We start from the raw sequence: 24,709 nt of genomic DNA on the forward strand, positions 1-24,709 counted from the left end.
TGGATTACATTGAGATCCATTAATGTACGATATTGTGATCCATCAACGTATGAACATCTGGGAGAAGAGAGATCACACCTAAATGAAATGTCTAGGGGTTGTGAAGTGCGAAAAGAAAGAGAGCTCAGAGTAAACATATTTACAAAAGGGGATAAAACTACAGAAGACACATTTTTGTGTTTTAAAGTGTACCATTTAAAAAGACACATATTAATTTTGGGTGATTGGTTATCTTAGCTAGATTTGAGTGAAAAATGCTACACTATGTTTGTTATTATTCTAATTATTTCTGCACATATGATTTTATGGGATAGAATGGAACATTTAAACGGATATTGGAAAAACATCAAAAGAGGTCTGGACTATACAGACTTTATTGATTATTGAATTTATGTTACATATGTCAATCCTAAGGAATTTGAATATCTCTCGATGATCAGATAGCGCCAAAGGTTGTGTATATGTTTATATATTTATAGTAGGTTTTAGATGAGCTTGTGTAGATATGTGTTTTGGTTTGAGCCATAGCAGAGTTGATTCAAAAGAAAAGTGGGCCAACTGCTCTCCCCAGCATATGCAGCCATACAGGGAGAAAGAAGGAGGAAGGGATTCCACACTCCATTAGGTAAAAAAATAAAAAGATACTCCCTTGGCGCAATGAGTATATAAAAACTGTATCTTGCCCTGAAAAATGATCTGCTTTTGAGCCAATGTTTTTCGGAGCAAGATTTCCTTCCTTATTTGTTATTTGTAATTTGAATATCTCTTGATGATCAGATAATTCCGATAGTTGTGTATATGTTTATGTATTTACTTGTATTTTGAAGTGTGATGTAGATGATTGCTTTGTTATACTCCCAAGGCAGCCATCTTAATAAGGAGTGCTCCCAACTTAGCACACATCTTTATTTACTTTTTGTACTTTTACTTTTGTACTTTGTATTTTTTACTCTTCTAACCTACTATAGCTCTAACCTTCTATCACAATATTGAACTGTATCACTACCACGTATAACCTAATGCCTGGTTCGTGGAAAATTAGGTAGCTGCTGATGGCAACTGGCTTAAAAAAGCAAGAAGAATATTCTTCCAAGTAGGACTGCTGAAGCTTAACTTGTTGCCTGTTTTTTCAGTTGCATTTAAGTAGGACTCCCATACTTTTGGAACAGAAAACTAAGACTAGAGATGCTCAGGCTCAGTTCATCAAGAACCGAACACACCCGAACTTAACAGATCCGCTCTGCTCTGTACTTTCTTGCGCCCTCGGAATTGAAAATGAGCCAAAACGTCATTGTTACATCGTCAGATCTCGCGAGTTTTGGATTCTATAAGTACCGCCTTCCATGGTGATCCAGCGCCATTTCACAGAGGGACACAGAAGGGGTAGCACAGTTCTAGGCAGTCTCTAGTGCAGTTGGGCAGCGTCATAGGTAGAAAAGAAAGAGGAGGGGTAGCAGTGTTCTTCAAAGTCTGTAGTGACATTCAGGAGAGCTCCATTGCTAATTGTCATTGCTGAAATAGAAATAATAGGTCTGGCAGGCTTGGTCTTCTAAATCTGCAGTCACATTGTACTGTGTTATATAGGTAACACACAAAGAGGAGAGCTCCATTGCTCCATTGCAAATTGTCATTGCTGTAATAGAAATAATATGGCTGGCAGTCTTGGTCTAAATCTGCAGTTACATTTTACTGTACCATAGCTCACTCAGAAACAGGAGAGGTGGCAGGGTTCAGTGCTGAAGCAGAAATTGTAATAGGGCTGTCAGTGTTCTTAAAAGTCTCCAGTGACATTCTACTGTGCTATAGCTCTTACATAAATAGGAGGGTTGGCATTGATCTTGTCACTCTCCAGTCTCAGTCATGATGATACTAATCCCTCTACCTCATGTGCTAAATGCTATGTTCAAGAACATAGTGGTTTTAAGTCAGGGAAACAAAAATGTAAATAAAAAGCTTGTACCTTTGTAAAGAAAAAACACCTCCCTAATAAAAGTGAAAGTTTACTGTAGAAAAATATAAAATTGCCAACTTGCTATTCTACCCCAAATAATAGCAAGCATACCAGCATCAGCTAGCTCCCGTCTCTCAACTAAAGCTCAGCACTTGCACTCTACACTGTCATCATATTCACCCTCATCAGTGTGTACATCATCCTCAAACAATACTAATTTATCCCCGCTGGAGTCCACCATCACAGAAGTCTGTCTACTTTGATGTAATTGCCGGTAATGGCCTTCATCATGGAATTTGTAGTTCATTTTATGGAAGAGGTGTCACAATATTTGGGCAATTCTTTTAGACCAGACCAAACGTCAAAATGTTGTGCAGACTCATCTGCATCACCACTGGGTGTCTTGGGAAAGCTACGTTTTTTCCTAGCAGCAATTTCCAGAGAAACTAAAGGAGGAGACTTTATTGTGTCATTTACCACTTTCAGAAAGTCTAATTAAGGGAATCACTTGACTCAAGCTAACAGTGTCTGCACTCTCTTCATAGGTGACTACTTCGAGTGGTTTCAGCACCTTGCACAACACGGAAAGTATTCTCCACTCCGCTGGACTAAAGTACATTCCCCCTAAATTCTTCTTGCAGCTGCTGCATTCTCCTACATGCTGTTGCAGAATCCCCAAAATTACCCTAAATATTTCGGGACACAGACAGCATTTCCTGCTGTCATTGTCATTTTTTAAAAAGTTCTGTACCACCAAGTTGATTGTGTGAGCAAAATAGGGAATGTGATGGAATTCCCCCTGCTGTAATACTCTAACAATATTGGTGGCATTATCAGAAATCACATATCCTCAGGAGAGTCCAAGCAAGATAAGCCATGTTGCACTGACATCCCTTAGTTTTTCAAACAGGTTGTCAGAGGTATTACCTCAGACCTGCGCCTTGTCTCGTTTCTGATAACCACCTCTCACTCCTGCCTTCAAGACTTATCCCATGATGCTCCCCACTTATTGAATTCCCTACTACGCTCAATCAAACTTTCCCACAGCCTTCAAATCTTTAGATGCTCTTTGAAAACCCATCTCTTTATTAAAGGTGACCTTATCCTCGATAACACTATTCACACTAATGCACTCTCACAAATATCCCAATCTCCACTCTGAGCCACACTCTCTCTTCTTGTTTCAGCTGTGCCCTCTTCCCTTTAGAATTTAAGTAATTGTCTAAAACCAGCTGCATTAATTTAGCACATCTAATGCTAGCATAGTCGCCATGGAGTCTGTGATCCGCTTTGCGACTGGGTGACAGCTTTCATACTTGCTTCCTCTTGCAAAGGATTGTTTAACAGTCAATTGTTATAAACTACTAGTAATCTTCTTATTTTTCTGCTTCTGGGTCCACCCCCAGCAGCAGGAGCAGCAGCACTGGGCCTAACGCTCAAGGATTCTTCTGAGGAGTCCTGGATAGGGAACGAGTCATCTCGCCTTAGAACCTTGGATGTAGGACTAACTCCGATCACTTGTGAGGATATTGATGATGAAGGTGTTGGGTGTGTAGATTGCAGGTGCTGGGATCTAGATGAGAGAAGGGAGGTAGCTGATGCTGGACTGCTTGTTGTTATTTTTTAGCATAAGTTTCTGATTTTCAAAAAAACTTTCCATGAACTCGCTTCAAATGGCATAATATGAATGAGGTTCCTAGATGGTTAAGGTCCCTACCTCTACTGACTGTGGCTTTACAATGCTACAAATGGCTAGACAACTGTTGTCAGAGTTTGGGTAAAAATAATTCCACACATAAGAGGTGGATTTTTTGGTCTTATGTCCAGGCATGACAATGGCCTTCTTCTTATCACTGGCAAGAACTGCTGCAGTCTTTGTTGTAAAGTGTATGAAAATAATATTGTGACGTGTGAGGTGGTCAAAATTGACTGCAAATAGCTTGAAATTAGTGTTATTGAGGTTAATAATAATGTTTTGGGGGAAAAAAGCAAAATATGTGATTTTAGAAAAAAAAAATAGGGATCCAAAACACGCAAGGGCGGTTTTGCCAAAACCAAAACACAAAGTTAATCCAGATCCAAAACCAAAGCCAGAAAACGGGGGTCAGTGAACATCTCTAACTGAGACACCCATGTGACAAAGTTTATCTCATCTATAGCAATCACACCTAACTTTCTTTTAGATGCCAAATGTTTTTAGTAGTTGCATATACATCATTAACCTAATTTCTCCAAAAATAAAGTGTCTGATGTAAAGATTTGAAAAGACTAGAGTATTTATTTAAAAAATAGGAAAATGGAAAGATGAAGTTGTGAGTATTTAAATTATCAGATATTCAGAGTGATCCCAATGAAAGAGTACACTGGCAGGACAGTTTAAACAATTATCATTTCAGCAGACACAAATTTAGTGGAATAAGCCTTTATTGAAAAAGTAAATTAAGTCACAAGATGTTTCCTGCAGTTTTAAAATACATACCTTCCCATCGTATGTGTAATAGGGCTGTCTTACTTTTCACACATTGGTCTGGGCCCATGGAAATATTATTGCAACTTCAGAAGTGGGATTATAAAGAATACATTTACATTTATTTCTAATTTTAAGGGAGCTTAAGTTTCACCAGCTGATGACATGGCATGTCTCAGATTAGCAAAAGCAATACTCTTTATACAGTTTGGTGCTTTTCAACAATAATACTTTCCTTGGCTAGATGGTTGTATGATGGTTGCAGTAAATGGTTTGGGTGGTATTGTATACTTGGTTTAAGCTTGTCTTTCTATACCCTGAATCTCATCTATCCTTCCTTTTTGCTTACTGTAGCCTGGTGTGTTTGCTTTGTGCAGTATAGCTCTTTTTTAAAGACTCCTGTTTTCTCTCCCTCTCTTGAACTGCAGTAGAGCAGACTTTCCCCCACTCTTTAACTTAAGTGTAGATTGCCCATTTTTTCTTTCCTTTTTTTAATCCTCTTCTTAGCACTACAGCGGTTACTCTCTACTTGATTCTTTACTTAGCTGTACCCTCTCAGGGGCGCACGCAGGATTGTCAGGGGGGGTTCCCCTGACCAAAAAACAAACAAACCACGAGAGAGAGCTGCAAGCTCTGTTTCGGTAGCGCTGTCCTATACAGCAGCCGCTGCCCTGCCAAAGCAGCATCCGCGGCAGTGCTGTATACAATACAGCACCGCTGCGGACGCTTCTTTGACAGCACCGCGGCTGCTGTATAGGACAGCGCTGATATGGTGGGCACTGAGTTAGCACAGGGGGGGTTTCTGGAGACTCAGAAACCCCCCTGCGTGCGCCACTGCCTCATCTGTGCTCTCTTTGGCTTCAACTTTATTCTATCTCCTCATCTTTATTTTCTTGTTTTCTCATCTTTACTGGTTTTGCTTCTAGTCTGTCCAAGGCCCACTCTCCTAGCTCACTTCCTCCTTAAATAGCATCCCTTTTCTTTTCTCAAGCTTCATTTAGAATAGTGCACTTAAAAAATGGTGACCAAAGTTCAGACGCAGACATAACATCTCCATGCAGTGCATTCCCTAGTGCCTTTTCAGAACTTCTTTCAATAGAACCTTTTTAAAGAAAGTTTTAAAAGCAGTCAACATGGAAACTGAGGCTGGAGTCTACAGATGCGAACATAAAATGTCTCTTGTGCAACCCTAGTGCTGTTTCAGAGATCCTTCGTAGGGATTAATCTCTGCATGAGCAGCCACTCCATGATGCGAGCAAGGGAAGACTTTCCCCTGTCACATCACATTGGTTGACAAACCTGTGCACACAATGCAGTGGACCTAGTGATGGTAACCATCAGTTTTCAGTGCTGCTTTGCCACAGACAACCCCCCAATTCTGTGGCCCAGTACAAAAAAAAATATTTTAATTATTTGAGAAGGCTTAGAATATTTATTGCATGATTTTAGACAAGATCTTAAAACAGCAATAAAGATGGCAGCTGTGGTGTGTGAGAGGTGGGAAAGGTGGAGATCAGATGATAAGAGGAGAGTGGAGTGAAAATAGTGAATGGGATACTTCAGAGAGGAATGGGAGACAGAGTATGGTAAGGTTGGTAGGTAAAAAGGGGTTGTGTGAGGGTGGAGGAACTGGAGTCAGAAGCCTAATGGGTGGAAGAGGGAGTGTGTTTGGAGTGTCAGAAATGAAATAGGACAGGTGGTATGTTGTTGTGTGTAAGAAATAGAGGGGATAGGTGTGAATCGAAGGACTTGTTGTAAAGAAATATATTAATAAGGTTTGTGTTGTTGCCAGCAGCAGATAATATGTAAGAACACAGGATATATAAGATTGTGATGTAAATAGGGAGAATTCAGATTGGTGTGTAGATGTAAAAATATTAGAAAGAGACCATAAAGCTTTTAGGTGGTTAAAGTACAAAAGTTTAATTAAATATGCGTGAAAAAAGCAGGATAGTGAGAGCTCAAAAAAGGGTCAAAAATAAAGAAAAATAAAGGTGAATGTAAGTATTATAATTTAGATATAAGTGAACAAAAGTAAAACAAATATGTAAGAGTTCAGATAAGGGATAGAAGTGAGGATAAAGTTCCGGATAGACATGTAGCCTAGGCCTAGCCTAGTAACGTACACACCACTTTGTCCGGTCGCCTGAAGGAAAGGTGGAAACAAGCCTTAACCAGTTGTTCAAACACAACACTAATTATATTGATTAATGATGAAAATACTAGATGAGATAACCAAATCACGTGATACCCTACTACCAGAAATAAACCCTCCAATTGATAAATCATTTAAAACTGCCAAAAGAAGATGTTAACTTGACAGAACTGATAAAATGATAAAAGTATAAAATAAACATAATAATAGGAAAAATAATCATTGTAATAGGAAATAGTTTTGAAAGGCTGTTATTTATATCTGGGGCAACAAGTCTAAATATGTGCTAAACAATACCACACCATTACACAATACTGATATTGATTAATTCTGTGAATTCAATACTGTTTATATAGAATGCAGTACTGCAAAAGAGGATTCTTATTAATACCTTTCACTCATTGAAATTGATTGACTAACATGAAGTTATGCAAGCACATGTAGGGGAAGGGTCTGGATACAATCTACCACAGAATTACCATAGGATAAATCTAACCAACAAGTGTACTGAAAGAGTGAATTAAGGATCTGATTTTTTTTTCTACTAGACAATTAAGGTATTACATATGTTTTCGAAAAACTGGATGGGTTATGTTTAAATATTCATAGTAGTTTAGCAATCTTTGATGTGGAATCCTTCTCTATGAGTGTTGGCCAGAATGCAGGAACCACAGCTATCTGTTACGTTTTGGGTATGGAAAAGAAAATTAGTGGTAATTAGTGTCGTTTAAAAACAAATGTATGGCAATCGGTTCAGCATGTGCTCCAATAAATGCTAACTTCTACCTGGGCTGTTGGGAGGAAATATATGTTGTCTAGGACTTCTGTCTTTACCTGGCTCTGATATATAATCACATTTTGTTATTTTAGAGGGCTCATTAAATGACACAAAAATGGAAACACATTGAAATATGCATTTCATCTTTTAAAGCCTACTACAATATCGATTCATGCAAAACAATATCTAGTTTTTGCAGTTATGTATATATTCTCTTTTATAGTTATATTTTTGTGTATCTGTAAATAATGGCCAAAGTTTCATTTTCAAAAATGCAGGGAAAACCAGGAGCACATAGTTCTTCCTCTCTACAGTCACATAATAGTTGTTAAATGATACTTGTGTCTTTCTTTTGTTTGACTGGTTGAGAAAACGAATCTCACTATACTAATACTAGTACTATAATCACACTTTAAAAATAAAGTGAGGTGAAGGATGACAATCACAACTGTAGTAATTACTGTGTCATTATTTTATTATGATTAGTGTCACTACTAAAATAAACAGGCTCAAAATTGGTGAGCAAAATAACTTTCAAACAGAAATGCTATGTTCAATTGTGGTAAAATAAAAGGAAATGGAAAATGTTACTCAAAAAGTATAATATTTAATGAACCGCAAATTTTGTATTGCACATGTTCAGTAGACTCATCCATCATTGCTGAGTCAGTTTATATTGCAATGAAAAAGATAATGCTGACTGCCTGTTATATTATTTAGTGCAGTATAAACTTAGACACAAAACGTTTGATAGATAATCAATTGGTCTTGTGTTTTAGATTAATGAAGTAAGTTAGTTGTTTACTATGCACACTATTATATATGTTTTATTTCTAAAATATTTTAAGGAAGTTTTTGTAACTTTATAAATCCATTATTATTTTTCCATACCACTTTACAAATATACATTTTCTGTAGTTGTAAAGGGTTCAGCTTAACCATCCTGTAAAGGAGTTGTCCACCTTTAGACAAGGTTTGGGACATCTCTGGTAGTAACCCCCTGTGTTGCTTGAAGCCGCAATTCTACTGACTTTCCTGCAAAAATTGAGTGCATTATACATCTTCCATAGATCTACAATAAAGCTACATGGAGTTTCTTCTTTATAGTATGTACATCAATTCCTTCTACCACTTTACATTAGTCAGTAGTCATCAATTTTAGACATCTTACCAACAACTAAACACACCTAACAAATTTGGAATAAAACTATATTTTAATTGTCTCTGCAAAATGTTAGGACCTAAATGCCATGATTGGGCTAAGATTGTGCTTTCACAAATGGGCTGCTTACTAATGTTTTGGTACACTTACCAAGCATAAATGTGAAAATGTCAGTACAATTTTTACACACATATTGCTACAGGTGGTCTGTATCTAATTATCATATGACATGAATTGGGCATATACATATGTGTATTATTTTCTAAATACATTTCTATGTTAATATTACAAAGCATATGGAATAAAACAAAGCTGCATGCAAAGTACAGTGGTGGCACAAAAACATTTAGAATTATTGTAACAGACTAAAATATCCAGGGACAAATATAAAGAAATGCTGGGACCATTGTTGGGTCTAAAGAGAATAAACCCACTTCTACTTACATAAGCATCTTGCTTTTAACCATCCCAATTAATTGTAACATATCTGGGAGAGATGCTGCGGTGATGTGGAACACAGAAGGATCTCAGACAGCATTTGTACAGGTATATAATAATAATAATAATAATAATAATAATAATAATAATAATAATAATAATGTCTAACCCTAATGAAAACAGGTTCTGCACAACCTTTATGGATTGCATTGGAATTGAAAAAGGGTTACTGTTGATGATCAGAGAGTGCTAGGCAGTTGGTTAGTTCTACTGATCTATATAATTATCTCTATAGGTTTCTTTAGGAGAGGACCCTGCACGTGAGCTTACAGTCTAAAGATCCCATAAAAAATATAGGGATGAAAAAGTAAAAAACTATTTTCTTTTTCCTAAAAGGCCCACTATTCACTCTGGTTGTTTTACTAATACTCAGTTTATATGAAAGAAAGAGAAAAGTATTTTTGTGGAACCTCCCTTTCAAGCAGAATGGAAACGGCTAGTACTGTATGAATCATTTAAACATGAGATATGTGCTTAAAGTAATTCATAGATTGCTCTGTCAATGAACAGTTCAAGAAGAGATGACAAAATTTCTAAAACTGGTCAGCAGAATATTCATTTCATTTCACATTTGGCTGCAATATTTTGTTCATAGAGCAATTTGACCTTAAGTTTTCCACATGGAATTCCCACTATCATTTTTATTTCGCTCCCAGAATTCAAACTGTACCACAGAGTACAATGAATTGACATTGCTCTTGTCTCTGCTTTATTTATAGACTATACATTCAGCAAAATGTGGAGTTTACAAATATAGTGCAGCATGGCACAAAAGCAGAACTCAAAGATTGTAGTTCTGTAGTTCACCAGAAACTCAATTAGCAGGTGTTTTATAAAAGCTTTTTATGGGCCTATATTAGTTGAAGCATATTTGTCAATTAAGCGGTTGGGTAAGTCAAAGTTCAAACTAGCCATTGTGGGTTAGCCTCTAGAACATATGCTGCAGATCTGCTACAGACCCCTGAGAGATTATATTTCTTTTTTAAATTTTCTTGTCCATGCTCTGAATAAACCACTGTATACAATTTATTCTTCAATGTAAAGATTCTGCCAATGGACAGCACAGAGCCACTTTTTGCATTTAACTACCCTGTCTTTGTCACCAATTATTTTGCTATGACACAAATATCCATATGGATTAAATAAATAAATAAATAAATAGCAGACGTCCCAACTGTCCTCTCAATTCAGAATTGTACTGCCATCCTGCAGGCAGCATGTTTTTTTCAATTCACAGAAAGCTTGGAGGAATGTCTCCATGGTGAGTGGTGCATGTGGCAATTCAAGGATATTTTTAGAGGAGTGTGATAGACAATGGCTCAGCACCCCAGAAGTGCTAGGCACGCCCCAGGTGGTGTGACCATGCCCACTATTACATGGATATGCCCCTAGAATGATGTGATCATGCTCACTTTTTGGGGGGAGATGTGTCCATGTCTCAATTTGAACATTTTAAACATTGGGGGTATGCAATAGAGACATTTACATATAAACTTTATTGTAGCTCATGAACGTAGACCACACCTCCCAACTTTACTGCTCTAGGACAGATGATAGAGGGGGTGTGGTCAAACCATTATGTGGCCACACCACTGGGGGCACAGCTAGCGTTTCTGAAGAGCAATGCTGCCGCTTCACCTCCAAATTCCCATTAATTGGCGTGTGCATCAGTGACAGGTGCGTGCTGCACGCGTTCACCACTACACTGTTATACAGAGCAGAAATTAACGGGAAATACCTCACAACTTTCTGATCCACAAGAGCCCTCAAATTGGGACTATCCCTTCAATTAAGTTAGTTGTTTGTTGTAGGTTGTACTAACAGCTCTTTTTCTTATATCTGCTCATCTTTCCTAATATAGAAGGTTGAGATTACCCTCCTGCAAGGTGAAATGTGCACCCTTGCAGAATTGTCCATGCATAATAATTAATAATAAATATATTTTTTCACTGTACTACCAAAGCAAATCCCTATTTATTGTCCACAAATAAATACATAAATAGGATGTGATAAGATTAACTTAATTAAAATGCAATAGCTGCTGTAACCAGTACAGGCAATTAATATGAATTTTGATGACCTAAAGGTGCAAAATCTACATATTCCTGTGGCGGTGAAAGCGCTAAGCAGGTTATTGCTATGATATTGGAGGATATTTACGCTCCTATTACCGCACTATAAAACTGTTGCATACTCATTTTGTAAGTTACATTTTTTTGTTTACTTTATTTTTTATAAAGACTCAGGAAATAATATACACTATTTTGCAGAAAAGCCCATGTGATTGCATATTTATAGTTATTAATAGCAGATTATATCCTGTTATACTGAATATTTAGACTGATGTATTTCATGCTGGATGACCAAGGTACATGTAAAATTGAAGAATGCTGGCTCTGATTTTAAAGCCGTAGCTTTCATCTTTCAGCCTGCATTATCAGATGTATGCACTCTGCTTTGTATAATCCAGGATATTGTTTTAAAACAAAACTGTTTGTGTCTATTTTAACGTTTTGTACCATGGCATTTTTGATAGAAGGGTCGATTGGAATCAAATTCACTGGAGACCTGTATCCAATCTGTACAAAATGGGTCAATAGGTACTTTGTAAAACAAAAAGATCATCTTCAGCATTGCAAAGTGCATTTACGGGGAGATGTACAACGACAATGATTTTCTTGAAGTCACAGTGCTTTTATACCAGTGCCTATCTCTTCTGTACAATGTCTCTCTATAATATATACACACACATATATATATATATATATATATATATATATATATATATATATATATATATATATATATTCATATATACACACACACACACACATATATATATATATATATATATATATATATATATATATATATATATATATATATATATATATATATGTATGTATATATATATATATATATATATATATATATATATATATATTAGAGATGCTCACTGACCCCCGTGTTTTGGTTTTGGTTTTGGATCTGGATTACCGTCGTGTTTTGGTTTTGCCAAACCACCCTTGCATGTTTTGGTTTTCTTTGGTTTTGTTTTGCAATTCTGTATAAAAATCAATGTTTTGGGCATAAAATAACCAAATTTAGTGCTCCACCTGTTTCTTGGATAAGTAAGGTAATTCTAAAGCTAATAAATTAGGAAGAAAACAGTTTAATCCCTGGTAGGCCGTCCTTAATTCTGCACACAAACCTGGTTGTCTTCCTCTTCATCTTAGCCTATTGGCAATGCAGCCATCGTCTTTGAGTGTATATTACACCCTCCACTTGTAGTTGAATAGAAAAAAAGCAGCCGTTATAGACTGTAGAATTAGAAAGTAAAAATAAATGGACCAAGGCAGTTTGGTGGCTATCTATGCCCCCCCCCCCCCCCCCCCCCACCCTCCACTTGTAGTATAATAGAACAAAAGCAGCCTGCATAGGCTGTAGAATTAGAAATTAAAAATAAATGGACCAAGGCAGTTTGGTATCTGTCTGCATCAGCCCCCCCCATCCACTTGTAGTAAAATAGAACAAAAGCAGCCTGCAAAGACTGTAGAATTAGAATATACAAAGAAATGTACAAAGGCAGTTTGGTATCTGTCTGCATCAGATCCCCTCTCCACTAGGAGTAAAATAGAAAACTATTTAGCTGTTATATAATCTAGAATATAAATAGAAATTGAGAAAGGCAATTTGGTATCTGTCTGCATCATAATCATCAACATCATCATTAGCTCCCTCGTCGCCTACACAAATCTCCCCTCTTCTAATTCCAAAGTGGCATCCTCAATTTGTGTATCACCGGCTACACTCGGGCTGTTCAGGCACACATCAGCAGAACTGCTGAAAGGGCCCCTCTTTATGGGTACACTAACAGAATGCTCACGATTAGACATCCCACTGTTGGATGGACTCTCCACAGTGATTGGTGGCATTTCTGATTCAGAGTAATGCCTTACTGTTATCTTTCAGCTCGACGCGTAACAGTAGTTGTGGGCTCGGTAACATTTTTGGATCTGCCACTAATAGAGAAAGGTGAAGGCCTCATTCTCTCTTTGCCACTGCGTGTGTAGAATGGCATGTTGGCAATTTCTTTTTTATTGGCACTAAACTTTTCCTAAGTTACACTTCTTTTTCGCTTCAACACAGTAATTTTTTTTTGGGTGTGTGTTTTTTTGACTGATTTCAAAAGACTGTGTAGTTTGACATCGCCTTTCCCAGATGACGTACTGGGAACACTACCATTGGGACTGGTGACAGAACCTGGTTGCTCATTCTGCTCATATGTGGACTTCTTTGAATCCATTATGAGCCCAAAGCACTTGTAGTGCTACAAATTGTTTTAGATACTGCTGAAGAATAGTACTTTTGACAGCCAGAAAAATTAATGCAAAAGAATTGTGGACACACCAAAAGCACTTGGAGTGCTAAATACTATTTTTTTAGACTGCTGAAAAATAGTGCTTTTGACAGCCAGAAATATTAATGCAAAATAATGGGGGACACCCCAAAAGCACTTGGGAGTGCTAAATATTATTTTTTGAGACTGCTGACAAACAGAACTTTTGACAGCCAGACATATTAATGCAAAAGAATGTTGGACACCCCAAAGCACTTGGAGTGCCAAATATTGAAAAAAGAAAAAAAGACTCCTCTATCCTCTCTTCTCTATCAATTATTATCAGAATTGTTATCAGAATTGGATGAAGAATAAGGTATATTCTCTGTCCCTGCTTTAATCAGCCTGTGACTACAGCCTGCTCTGTCCCTCTGTCAAATGGCAATGGATTGCTGTGGAGGCGGGTATTTATGGATTTCAATTATCGCGAGAACCGAGCCCCGACGACGTCATGATGACATTCGGCCTTGATTTGGAATCCGAGCGGGCGGGAGAGTACCGAGCCTGCTCGGCTCGGTACTCGGATAGGCAAAGTTCGGGTGGGTTTGGTTCTCGGGGAACCGAGCCCGCCCATCTCTAATATATATATACACATTATATATATATATATATATATATATATATATATATATATATATATATTGTGGCAAGAGCCCGCTACTGCTGAAGCACATACGAACAACTTCTTCTTTTTATGCAGCTTTATTGTCAGGATGGAAAAATGTATTTGACACCATATGAATTTCACAGCAATTATGGAGACCCTACACGCTAGCTAGACATAGACCAGCTCTCTAAGGACCAGCCAGCTTCCCCAGTGTTGGTCTCAGCGAACAAATGACACAAACAAGCTGTAACGATACTGGTGGTATTACCTGAAGCCCATTAGCCGAGTAGATATCCAGAGAGTAGTCAGACGTTTGCCGGGTCGGTACACAAGCGGGTAGTCTCACGTTAGCCGGGTCGGTACACAAGCAGGTAGTCACAGATGCAAGGTAGAGTAGCAGGTAGCAGGAGCTGAGCAAGCAGAATACTCAAGCATATGTCTGAACCAGGAAGTGCCATTTATAGGCCCAAACAGGAAACAGGATCCAAGATGGTTTCTCTTTGATTCCAAACTGGCCATCTTGGATAAGGGCAAATCTAAGGGCAAGTTTGCAAATACAGAGACCTCTAGTGGTCGGAGGTGCAAATGTCAAAGTAATTCCTTACACAAGCTTTAATACATGATACTCCTCCCCCCCGCCTTAGCTTGATGGGCAGGTGACACACCCACCTTCCCTTTAAGAGGAAACTCCCATCAGCGGTTCTGTTTACACTAACAGACATACCCTGTCTGTTTGCTGAGAGGAAGGAGCTTTCAAACCATGTGAGTTAACCAAACTTAAACTATTGTTTGTCATACATAAGTCATTACCTGTTTTATCTTCAATCTAGGTGCATTACTGCACCACTGTTTTACTTTGCTTGCATGCTTTCTCTGCATCTTGTCAAATAAATGCCTCCTTTTGTTACAGTATGTGTACATATATACATACATATACATATCTACACATATATATATTGTGGCAAGAGCCGGCTACTGCTGAAGCACACGCGAACAACTTCTTCATTTTTATGTAGTTTTATTGTCAGGATGGTAAATATTTTGACACCGTACAGATTTCACAGCAATACTTGGAGACCCTAAACACTAGCTATACATAGTCCAGCTCTCTCTCAGGACCAGCCAGCTAACCCAGCGTTGGTCTCAGTGCACAAATGATATAAAACAAGCTTTTATACCTGATACTCCCCCCCCCCAGCCTTAGCTTGATGGACAGGTGACACACCCACCTTCTCTTTAAAAGGAAACGCCCATCACTGGCTCTGTAATTCAAACAGACACACCCTGTCTGTTTGCTGAGAGGAAGGATTTCAAGTCATGTAAGTTAAACCAAATTTAAACTATTGCTTTTCATACATAGGTCTTTACATTCAATCTAGGTGCATTACTGCACAAATGTTTTACTCTACTTCCCTGCTTTCTCTGCATATTGCCAGCTAAATGCCTCCTTTTGTTACTATATATATATATATATATAAATATATATATATATATATATATATATATATATATATATATACATATATATATATACATATATATACATATATACACATATATACATACACATACACATATATACATACATACATACATACATACATACATACATACATATATATATTATAGCACATACCTTTCCTTGTAAAAAAACAAGTCTTTAATTATTTCAATATAAGTAACTAGTGCCAGTGTTATATCATGGATGCTGGTTACAGTTAAAGGAAATGGACAATGTGTGTGCATTCACTCTCCAACAGCAGTAACCATCACCATGCTATGCCAGGCTGGGCAGGCCATACTATAACAGGGTAACCCCTAGCGTGTTTTCCCCCTGTCATAATGTGTAAGCAGCCCCAGCATAGTCAAAACACAGTGAAATTCCCTAGGGAAAATAGGTCTACATTAGGCTATGCTAGATGCATGTCTTGTTCTCATAGGGTTTTTATTATTTATTACAATTGGACAACATCAAGAAGGAAAAAGTCAGATTCCCTATGGATTTAGGGCACAAACAAAGCGATAAACAAGTTATTTTGGGGGTGTCTATTTTAGTTAAAATGCTTAAACAGTCCATGTGTGTGTTTATGCTAATTTCTATTAAACATAGCATACATACCTCCTAAAAGCCTTGATTTTGACTGGACTATCGCAAATTATGGGCTTGACAGGGGTGTGGGATGCCAGTAACAAGGTGCAGTAAGTCAGTGTAGTTTGGGCAGTTTAAGAGTAGGTTTTATTTTGCCCTGATTTTGCCTGGATAAATGTTGATAGGTATGGACCTATTTCGGTTGAGTCATCAAATTACCTTTTTTTATTATATATTTCTTTATATTGCCACTGAATGATATAGATATTAAGAAACCAGTGTCGACTCCCCGGAAGACTACGTGGTTTACATTCTATGCTGGCACTATTATTGTGCTGTAAATACAGGAGGGCAGCCATCATAAGCACATTATATGTCACCTCATTTCCAAGCAGACCTCAATAGCTGGGGAGAGCATGCACTACTCTAAGTAAATTACTTTCCTTCAGTTGAGCAGAAGGGACAGTGTAAGTGTTCCCTATCAGTGTTATAAGCGTAAGGACAGGAAGGAAGCATAGTACAAAAATGAAAATATAATGAAGACTGCATTGCCCTGCACATCACAAGTAATTTACATCCACTTCAAGAAATGACAAAGGGGCATAGATAAATAAGTTATAAGCTGAAAATGCAAAAGCCTAAAACGGAATACATTCTCTGTTATGTGACGACCTGTTCCAATTTACTGCATTAATGTTTTTTATTTGTATCTAATTTATGTATTTTTATACTATATAACCATTGCTTTATACATTTACAAGATACACACAATGGACAAATGCACCATATAATGGAATTGCAGCAAGGAGTTTCTCCAAAGACATTGTAAATAGACGAATATTAAAACATGCAGATACACTGATGGGCAGCCCAATATGCTTCAAGGGTCACATGTGCAGCCCTTCAACCTGCAAAAGGACTGTACATTACACTTTATTTCAAATAAACTTGGGCACCTCACAGCACTGATCCCAAAATGTACCCACATGCTCCAAAATTCCCCCACATGCCCCTCAGATCTGCCACTTGCTCCAAATTATCACCATATGCTCTCAAACTCCACATGTATTCCAAAATTACCCAAGATGCCACTTAGACCTCCCCACATGCCCCCATGCAACTCAAATTTCCACACAGATCTCTGCACAGCTCCACACTGAACTCTGCACATCTCCCCTCACACATCTTCCCTCATACCTCCCTACACGTGTACAGCCAAGCCTGCAAAGAAAGATAGGAGAGAATGTAGTACCGAATGCACTGACTCCTCCCTCTTTTCTGATGCCTGTGCTGCGCGACCTCCCTGCAGTGTGTAGAGGACGTTGCATGACAAGGAAGCCAGATGCTCACATTCACAAGTGATATCAGAAGCAGCAGGCCAAGGGTCACCTGTTGCCTACCAGTGCAATAAATAGTAGGGAACTTCTTTCAGGAGTTGAGCTTTCAGTTAGGCCTTGAAGGAGGTAATTATTTATGAATAAATTATTATTATTATTTATTAATTTTTATTTATAAGGCGCTACAAGGCGTCCGCAGCGCCGTACAGAGACAAACAAATTACAATACAATGGGAGACAACACAGTACAGTAAACAGTAAGCACAGCAACTCAGTAAATCTCCAATTTATGATTTTGTGGAACTATTCACAATTTTTGACCAATAGTTCTGTTTTCACTGGTCCAAACAAAAAAAACTTTGTGAAGATAGAAAAAGTTATTCATAGTATAAATCAGTTGATAGTTTTTGAGTATTTTATGGAGCTGTTCAAAATGAAATGTTAAAAGATAAATGTTAGCTTTCTTATGTATTGAATCCCCTGCGTGCAAACTTTCTGCGTTTTCTGTTGAAAGTTTATTCAAGTGTCCTGAAATGACCCAAATGTGATGAATTTACAAAACCTGACAAATGGCTTCACTCATCTCTAGAGGTGACAAAGCTTGCTGGAAAACAGCTTAAACTGTTTTGTACAACAGACTCTTGCATAGCATTCAACCGGAAGACTAGAAGTTAAAATACTCTACGTCTTTTCATGCTGTGATATATAATTCTCACTGTGCTAATTGAGTACAATTATGTGCAGGTGGATATGCCTGCATGTATAAATAGCAGTGGAGAATTCAGAGTTGATCCAACACTTGATTAGATGACAAGGAGGGGGTCCTGTTTACTGGATACAGACAGGAAAAGATATGACAGCACAGACATCAATCTACAGACAAGGGCGTTATTAACACATCACAGCTTTTGTAGGTGAGAAGATTAAACCACCTTCCAGTAATCACCTGTTCTTATTAGTTTGTATTATGCAATAAAAGCATGATATTTACATGTACTCTTGGGTTTCCTCTAATAAGGTGTAAAACAGTGGATCGCAAATGTGTCAAAATAAATCTCATTGAAATGCAATATCAGATGCATTTTTGTATCGCAGAGTAGTTACACTGCTCTGCATTCATAATAGCTACCATTCAACTGTACAAACATCTCTTTTTGTTGCTTTCTCTCTCTCCAAAAGAGTCAAAAAAGTAACAATAAGCCAATCTGTTTAGGGAATACAATCGTCTATAATGTAATACTGTGTTACTTACTGTACATTTTAAAATTAAGAAACTCAAATTACATATTTTTTTAAATCCACAAGGTCAAATTACATTAAATATTTCTAAATGAAGGCTTACTCTTTATCAAAGTAAACATTTTTAATGTACATAAGGAAATTACCTGTAAAATAGACAACATCAAAATCATGCCACATGATATACATAACCTTCAAAAACAGATCCGTTTTGACCTTGCACTTTGACAGTAGTAGTTGATTCTGCCTATCCCCTGCTTTGTAATGCAATTACAGTCTTTCAAGTTATGCCTTACTTGCTTAGCATCATAAAGGATGTATAGGAGCAAAAGCAAACATCAAAGAATGTCACGGTAGATAAAATGCAAATATACACAATTACAATTGTCCTTAATCATGCAGATTTTGGGCAGTCCCTCATCTCTTTAGCTAACATGTCATCTTCAAACAGAATCTGGGCACTTTGGCAGTACCTTTGCCTCTTTGAGTAACTTGTTCCTTACTCCTGGATGCAGGATTGCTGGATGTAATCATCATGGCCAGCAATAGATCAAGTAGGAAGTTACTTTATTATAGATAAAAAATACAATTCTGTAGACTTCCAGTTTTTGCAGTTATACTCACATTGGGACTTATAGTAGCTCTGTACTATGTAGAAAACAGGTAACCTGTATCCAAGAATGCATCTTGCAACTTGGTTTGAATTACAATACAACACTCCTATGTACTAAGCATCTCCATTGTTTTGTTTTAAATATGGGGTTTTGTATTCAACTTATATGTCTAGACCGTGTGCAACTAGATTTGTAACACCTGGTAACTAAAATTAGGTAAATTGATTAAGCAATTATTTAATTAAGAACAAAAGCATTTGATAAAAAGCACTATGAGATTTGATTCATTTCTAAAATAACTGACGTCACATATAATTTTTTTGTGGTTAGCTTGATTTTATTTTAAACAAGTCTTGTTACAAACAAATATAATTTCTCATCATCTTCGGAGTGGAGAGAAGAGAGTGTCAGGGGATGGAGGAAAGGGCTCCAGGAGAAAGAAAGATGAGAGAAGACCGGGTGCTAGAGGAGAAGGAAGGGTGCTAGAGGAGAAGGTAGGGTGCTAGAGGAGAAGACCGGGTGCAAGAGGAGAAGGAAGGGTGCTAGAGGGGAAGGAAGGGTGCTAGAGGAGAAAGAAGGGTGCTAGAGGAGAAGGAAGGGTGCCAAGAGACAATGTACCAGAGAAGAGGACAGGGTGCCAGGGAAGAGTGTATGAGAACATTGTACCATGGAATAATGTAAGGGTACAGAGAGAAGGTCCAAGGGGATAAAGGATAGGATGTCAAGGGACAGGGTGCCAGTAGAAAGAGGATAATGCAAGGTGACAGAATACAAATAACAAGTACAAAGTGCCAGGAATGGTTGCAGGGTTTCAGGGGACAGAATCCCAGAGGAGAGGGTCTCAGGGGAAAAGGGAGAGAGAAGAGTATGTCTGGGAACAAATGAGACTATTTAAGGGCAGAGGGAACAGACAGGATGCTCATGGCCACCATAGTAATGTTTATTTTTTGTGTCTTTCCTCCTTCTGTGTGTTTAATATCATGGTCACTGCTAAGTGTAGTGTGCTCGGATGAGATGATGTGTTTACATATATGTTTTCATGAGCAAAGTACAATACCAGTATTGCAACAACAAAATGAGCCAGTCATTAGCTGTTGTGAAATTGATAAAGTTAATACTCTATCCCCGTGTATGTAATCATGTAAATGTCTGGGCCAGATTGTCTACAAGGCAAATTAGGTTCTTGTCTAGTTCATGCTGTGTGGGAGCCAAGTGCTGGCAGCAGGAGGGCAATGCTGGGGATGGGCTATTATGGTGCTAGAGTGCTGCTACAACTTAAGCTTTCATTTTTCCATCAACCTTGCAGTCCTGCTGATATACAGGACCAATTTCTTTCCCAAACAAAGCTACATAGTATGTGTGCTGGACATGAGCCATGCCAACTTATGCAGCCTACACCCCGTCAGTTGTGCATCATGGCTCTGGGCTTCCTGATGTGGCATTGATAGACCCCAAGCACCTTTTTTGGACATTTATAAGACTGGAATACTATGGCTCCTTATGCAAAGTACAAAGGAAATGTTAATTTTCTGCTCCCCTTATGACAGTGTACAAAGGGGATGGGGTAACTTGAATATGAGGTAGCACTTGCAGCAAAAAATAGTGCTAATAAGACACTTGTTTGCATAGGATAAACAAAAGTTACCAATGTAAAGTTATAAAAACCTGTCAGTGCAGTTTTTATAAATATAGCTCATTTTTGCCCATTCATTTTCTGCTTGTACCATGAGACTCCTGTGCCCCTTCACTACACAATGGGGCCTCACCTGGCTCTGCTGATGGTGCTTAATGGCTACATCCCTCCTATAGTGTAGCTGTCTGTTAAAGCAACTGGATTATCCCCTCAAAAGAGTAGTAGAACTGATAATTGGGGTTATCTGATATAAATAATAAGGGGAACAATGCTTATATAATCAACATTGGAGAAACTGTTTGTATAATCAATATGGGGACCATACTGGTATACTCGATATAATCAATATGGGAAAATTACAGTTATAGCCAAACGGAGAACTGATTTTATAACCATATTGGGGCAATACTACAGTATACATGATATGGGGACAATGCTGGCTCAACCATTATGAGGGCAATGTTTGTATAATTTATATGCACAATATCCTAGTATAATTAATGTGGGGTATTGCTGGTCCAGAGTACTGCTGATATAAGCATGAGTGTCATTTAAATTTAATATAAGCAATTTTGAGATTAGAAAAGGTGGTCCCAAACCTGTGGGCTTGAATAAGGCCTCATTTGATCTTACTCTAGCATAAACAAATTAGTATGTTCTTGTGCAAATAGCCATCCTTCTGTATTTATGTGTATATTAATATAAATTCATATTACTGTACTTTGTTCAAAAAGAAAATGAATGCAAAAACCGTTGTTTCTACATATTTGCCTAACTTTGTGTATACTGTGTTTGTGTAGGTAAAGATGCAGAGATAACAGACAAGAGTCTACCATAATGTACATGTCTATTATAAATGTGAGACAGCATAATGTCAAATCACATGTACTTTGCACATGAAGTGACACACTGTTGCAGTGGGTCTGGGTATGTTTGTTTTCAGGTTGTAATTTATGATTGCTGGTTAACATCAAACAAAAGTATATATTTATGTAAAATGCCTAACTTCTCTTTCCCTTTCCTCCTACTCCATTATTACTAATGTTTTGTGATGACAATCCCATTCCGATGGCAGCTCTGCCTAGCATATATGCCTTAGGAAAAGTGTAACAAATGTTGCAACAAATGCTTATAGTAAATGTCTTCTTGTGTTTCTTGAAATGTTGCCTGTTTTTAATATTGTAATATATTAACTGCTTTACTGCACTTTTTTTCCTGTACTTTGTTGATGTAATTCTCAGTTTCTGTATTAGAGTTAGCAATATGAAAATGGTAACTTACAATTTGCATAAATAGATGAGGGGGTAAATGTATCAACGTCCAGATTCTTCAACTCCGGCGAGATCGGCGTCTTTAGCGCTTAAATTTAAAGCAGCGCTGCCTTGTAAAGGGAAACTTCACTTTACAAGGCAGCGCCGCTTTAAATTTGAGCGCTGAAGACGCCGATCTCACCGGAGTTGAAGAATCCGGACATTGATACATTTACCCCCAGGACTGTAATGGTGTTGTGTTATATTTACATTGATATTTTATTACATGAATTAGTAGATGTATAAGGAAAATCTTACTTATCAATCTGATGTATTTTATTTTAAAACATGTATTGCTATATTGAATCAATGACCTCATAAACTGTGCAAAAATTAAGTTGAATAATGTGCGACAAGCCTGTTATCAAGCAGTAGAACATAGTGATTGCATAGTTGTCAGCGCGGAGAGCTTGCTTTCGGGCTTACATTTTTATGCCTCTTGCTGTGTGGTCTTAACTATGCTGTCCCATATTCATAAAGGGTGCTGTAGATTAAATGCTCTCTCTTGAGCTGTCAGGGTCATAGGGGAAACCCATTGTTTTTGATAACTACACAGTGTGCGCAAGGCACACTGCAAATATATTCATCTGACCTCCTCCCCAGGTAATGAGAGAGCTTTTTTATCAGCATCGTTCAGGTGCAACTCCTGATTACTAGAGCTAGCTGGTTGAAAAACCTGAAATGGACCTTATAAATGAGGCTGACGCTTCTCTCTCCATTTATGTCCCGGGGACTGTTGCCAGCATTTCTTAAAGCTGAAAAGAAACTTTGAGAAGGTTTTCCCAAACACAACAATCTCCATGGTGTTTTAAAACATCCAAGACAGAAGCCTGTGAAGTACATATCTGCCTTTAGTCACCTTCCCAGCGCTAATGTCACTGTATCTATATATATATATATATATATATATATATATATATATATATATTTATTTTTTTGTTGGCTGTTGTATACTTACAGTTGTATGCCATACCGTCGTCTCTCCTACAGCTTACATTGTAAAACTATCAGATCAGATTCCATTCATTTACATTTCCATACTGTCACTTCCAACTCTCCATTTTGAGCACTGTATATATATTCATATGGAGATGCCTGGCTATAGTTCACATTAAAATATACATTAAGCAAAAAACACTACTGCATACATTTTACAAAGAAAAAAAGGTTTAGGTGTCAAGTATTTAGGTGTCAAGTATTTAGGTGTCAATAATTGCAAGCCCCTGCCTCTGTTTGAAGACATGACTTGCAAAACATGTAAGTATTGTTTAGGATTGAAAAAGCAACAGATGGAATTGGATTGGGGATTATGATTGCAGAATGATATGCAGGTTTATTGAAATGTGATTAAGTGTATGTAATATTTTTCTCACCTGACAAGATATTTCTATTTCTCCCTAGGTCAAGCTGGGAGCTCCCTGATTTGAGAGAAGGACGGGTAAAAGCCATCAGTGATTCAGACGGTGTAAGCTACCCTTGGTATGGGAATACCACTGAAACTGTGACCCTTATGGGTCCTACTAACAAAATTTCCAGGTTCTCCGTCAGCATGAATGACAACTTTTACCCCAGTGTGACGTGGGCAGTGCCTGTGAGTGAAAGCAATGTACCGTTGCTCACCAGAATCAAAAGAGACCAAAGTTTTACAACCTGGTTGGTAGCTATGAATTCAAACACCAAGGAGAAGATAATTCTTCAAACAATAAAATGGAGGATGAGGGTAGATATTGAGGTGGATCCATTGCAAATGTTGGGTAAGCGGGCCAGATTGGTGGGTAGGACTCAGCAGGAGCAGCCAAGGATTTTAAGTCGCATGGAGCCAATCCCACCCAATTCACTGGTAAAACCTAATGCTAATGATGCACAGGTGCTAATGTGGAGACCGAAAAGGGGACAACCTGCAATAGTTATTCCTCCTAAGTAGGACTGAATGATGTTTAAAGAATGAGTGCAAGAAAACAAGAGATTATAAAGCTTCAATTTACTTCAAAGACTACGCATGGGGTTAACAGGACTTTTGAAACTCTAAGCAGCGAATTATTTAATGTGTGCATTTTTTGGAGGTGTACAAACATTTTATACAGTATATTTATTTGAATTAACTCAAACAAATGGCATTTGCCATAATTGTTTCATAGTGCCTGTGGCCAAACAGAAGTAAAAACAGATGCTCAGTTAATGGCTCTTCTGTCAGTTAAACCCATTTATGAGGTGCTGTTTGCATTCCTAAAGTATAGCTTTGGTACAATGCAATTCCAGGAGAGTTACTGAGAAATGGGTAAGATTATTATCAGAACAATCAATGTTGCTAATCAATATGGTTAGAAACTGAAACTTGTATACACAATTAAGATGTTTAAGTTATAAAACTGCAGCTGTTGGAATGAAGATGACATCATTCATTAACCTTTGCATTGGTTGAATTGCTGAGATATTTGATATTAAATGGAAATCCAATTTTAAACAACCT

At 37.7% G+C, this 24,709-nt stretch overlaps 1 protein-coding gene across 2 annotated transcripts in view; it reads left to right on the forward strand.

Moving 5' to 3' along the window:
* FAM78B (family with sequence similarity 78 member B) overlaps positions 1-24,418 on the forward strand; it is a 63,698-nt gene extending 39,280 nt beyond the window's left edge. For both annotated transcript variants that reach the window (XM_075182682.1, XM_075182683.1), the window contains exon 2: positions 23,641-24,418. In XM_075182682.1, the coding sequence (XP_075038783.1) occupies positions 23,641-24,163 (523 nt within the window). In that variant the 3' untranslated portion in view covers positions 24,164-24,418. The remainder of the gene's footprint in view (positions 1-23,640) is intronic.
* The last annotated feature ends 291 nt before the right edge of the window (positions 24,419-24,709 follow it).

The sequence above is a fragment of the Mixophyes fleayi genome, chromosome 8, assembly GCF_038048845.1.
Source record: "Mixophyes fleayi isolate aMixFle1 chromosome 8, aMixFle1.hap1, whole genome shotgun sequence".
Taxonomy (NCBI): domain Eukaryota; kingdom Metazoa; phylum Chordata; class Amphibia; order Anura; family Limnodynastidae; genus Mixophyes; species Mixophyes fleayi.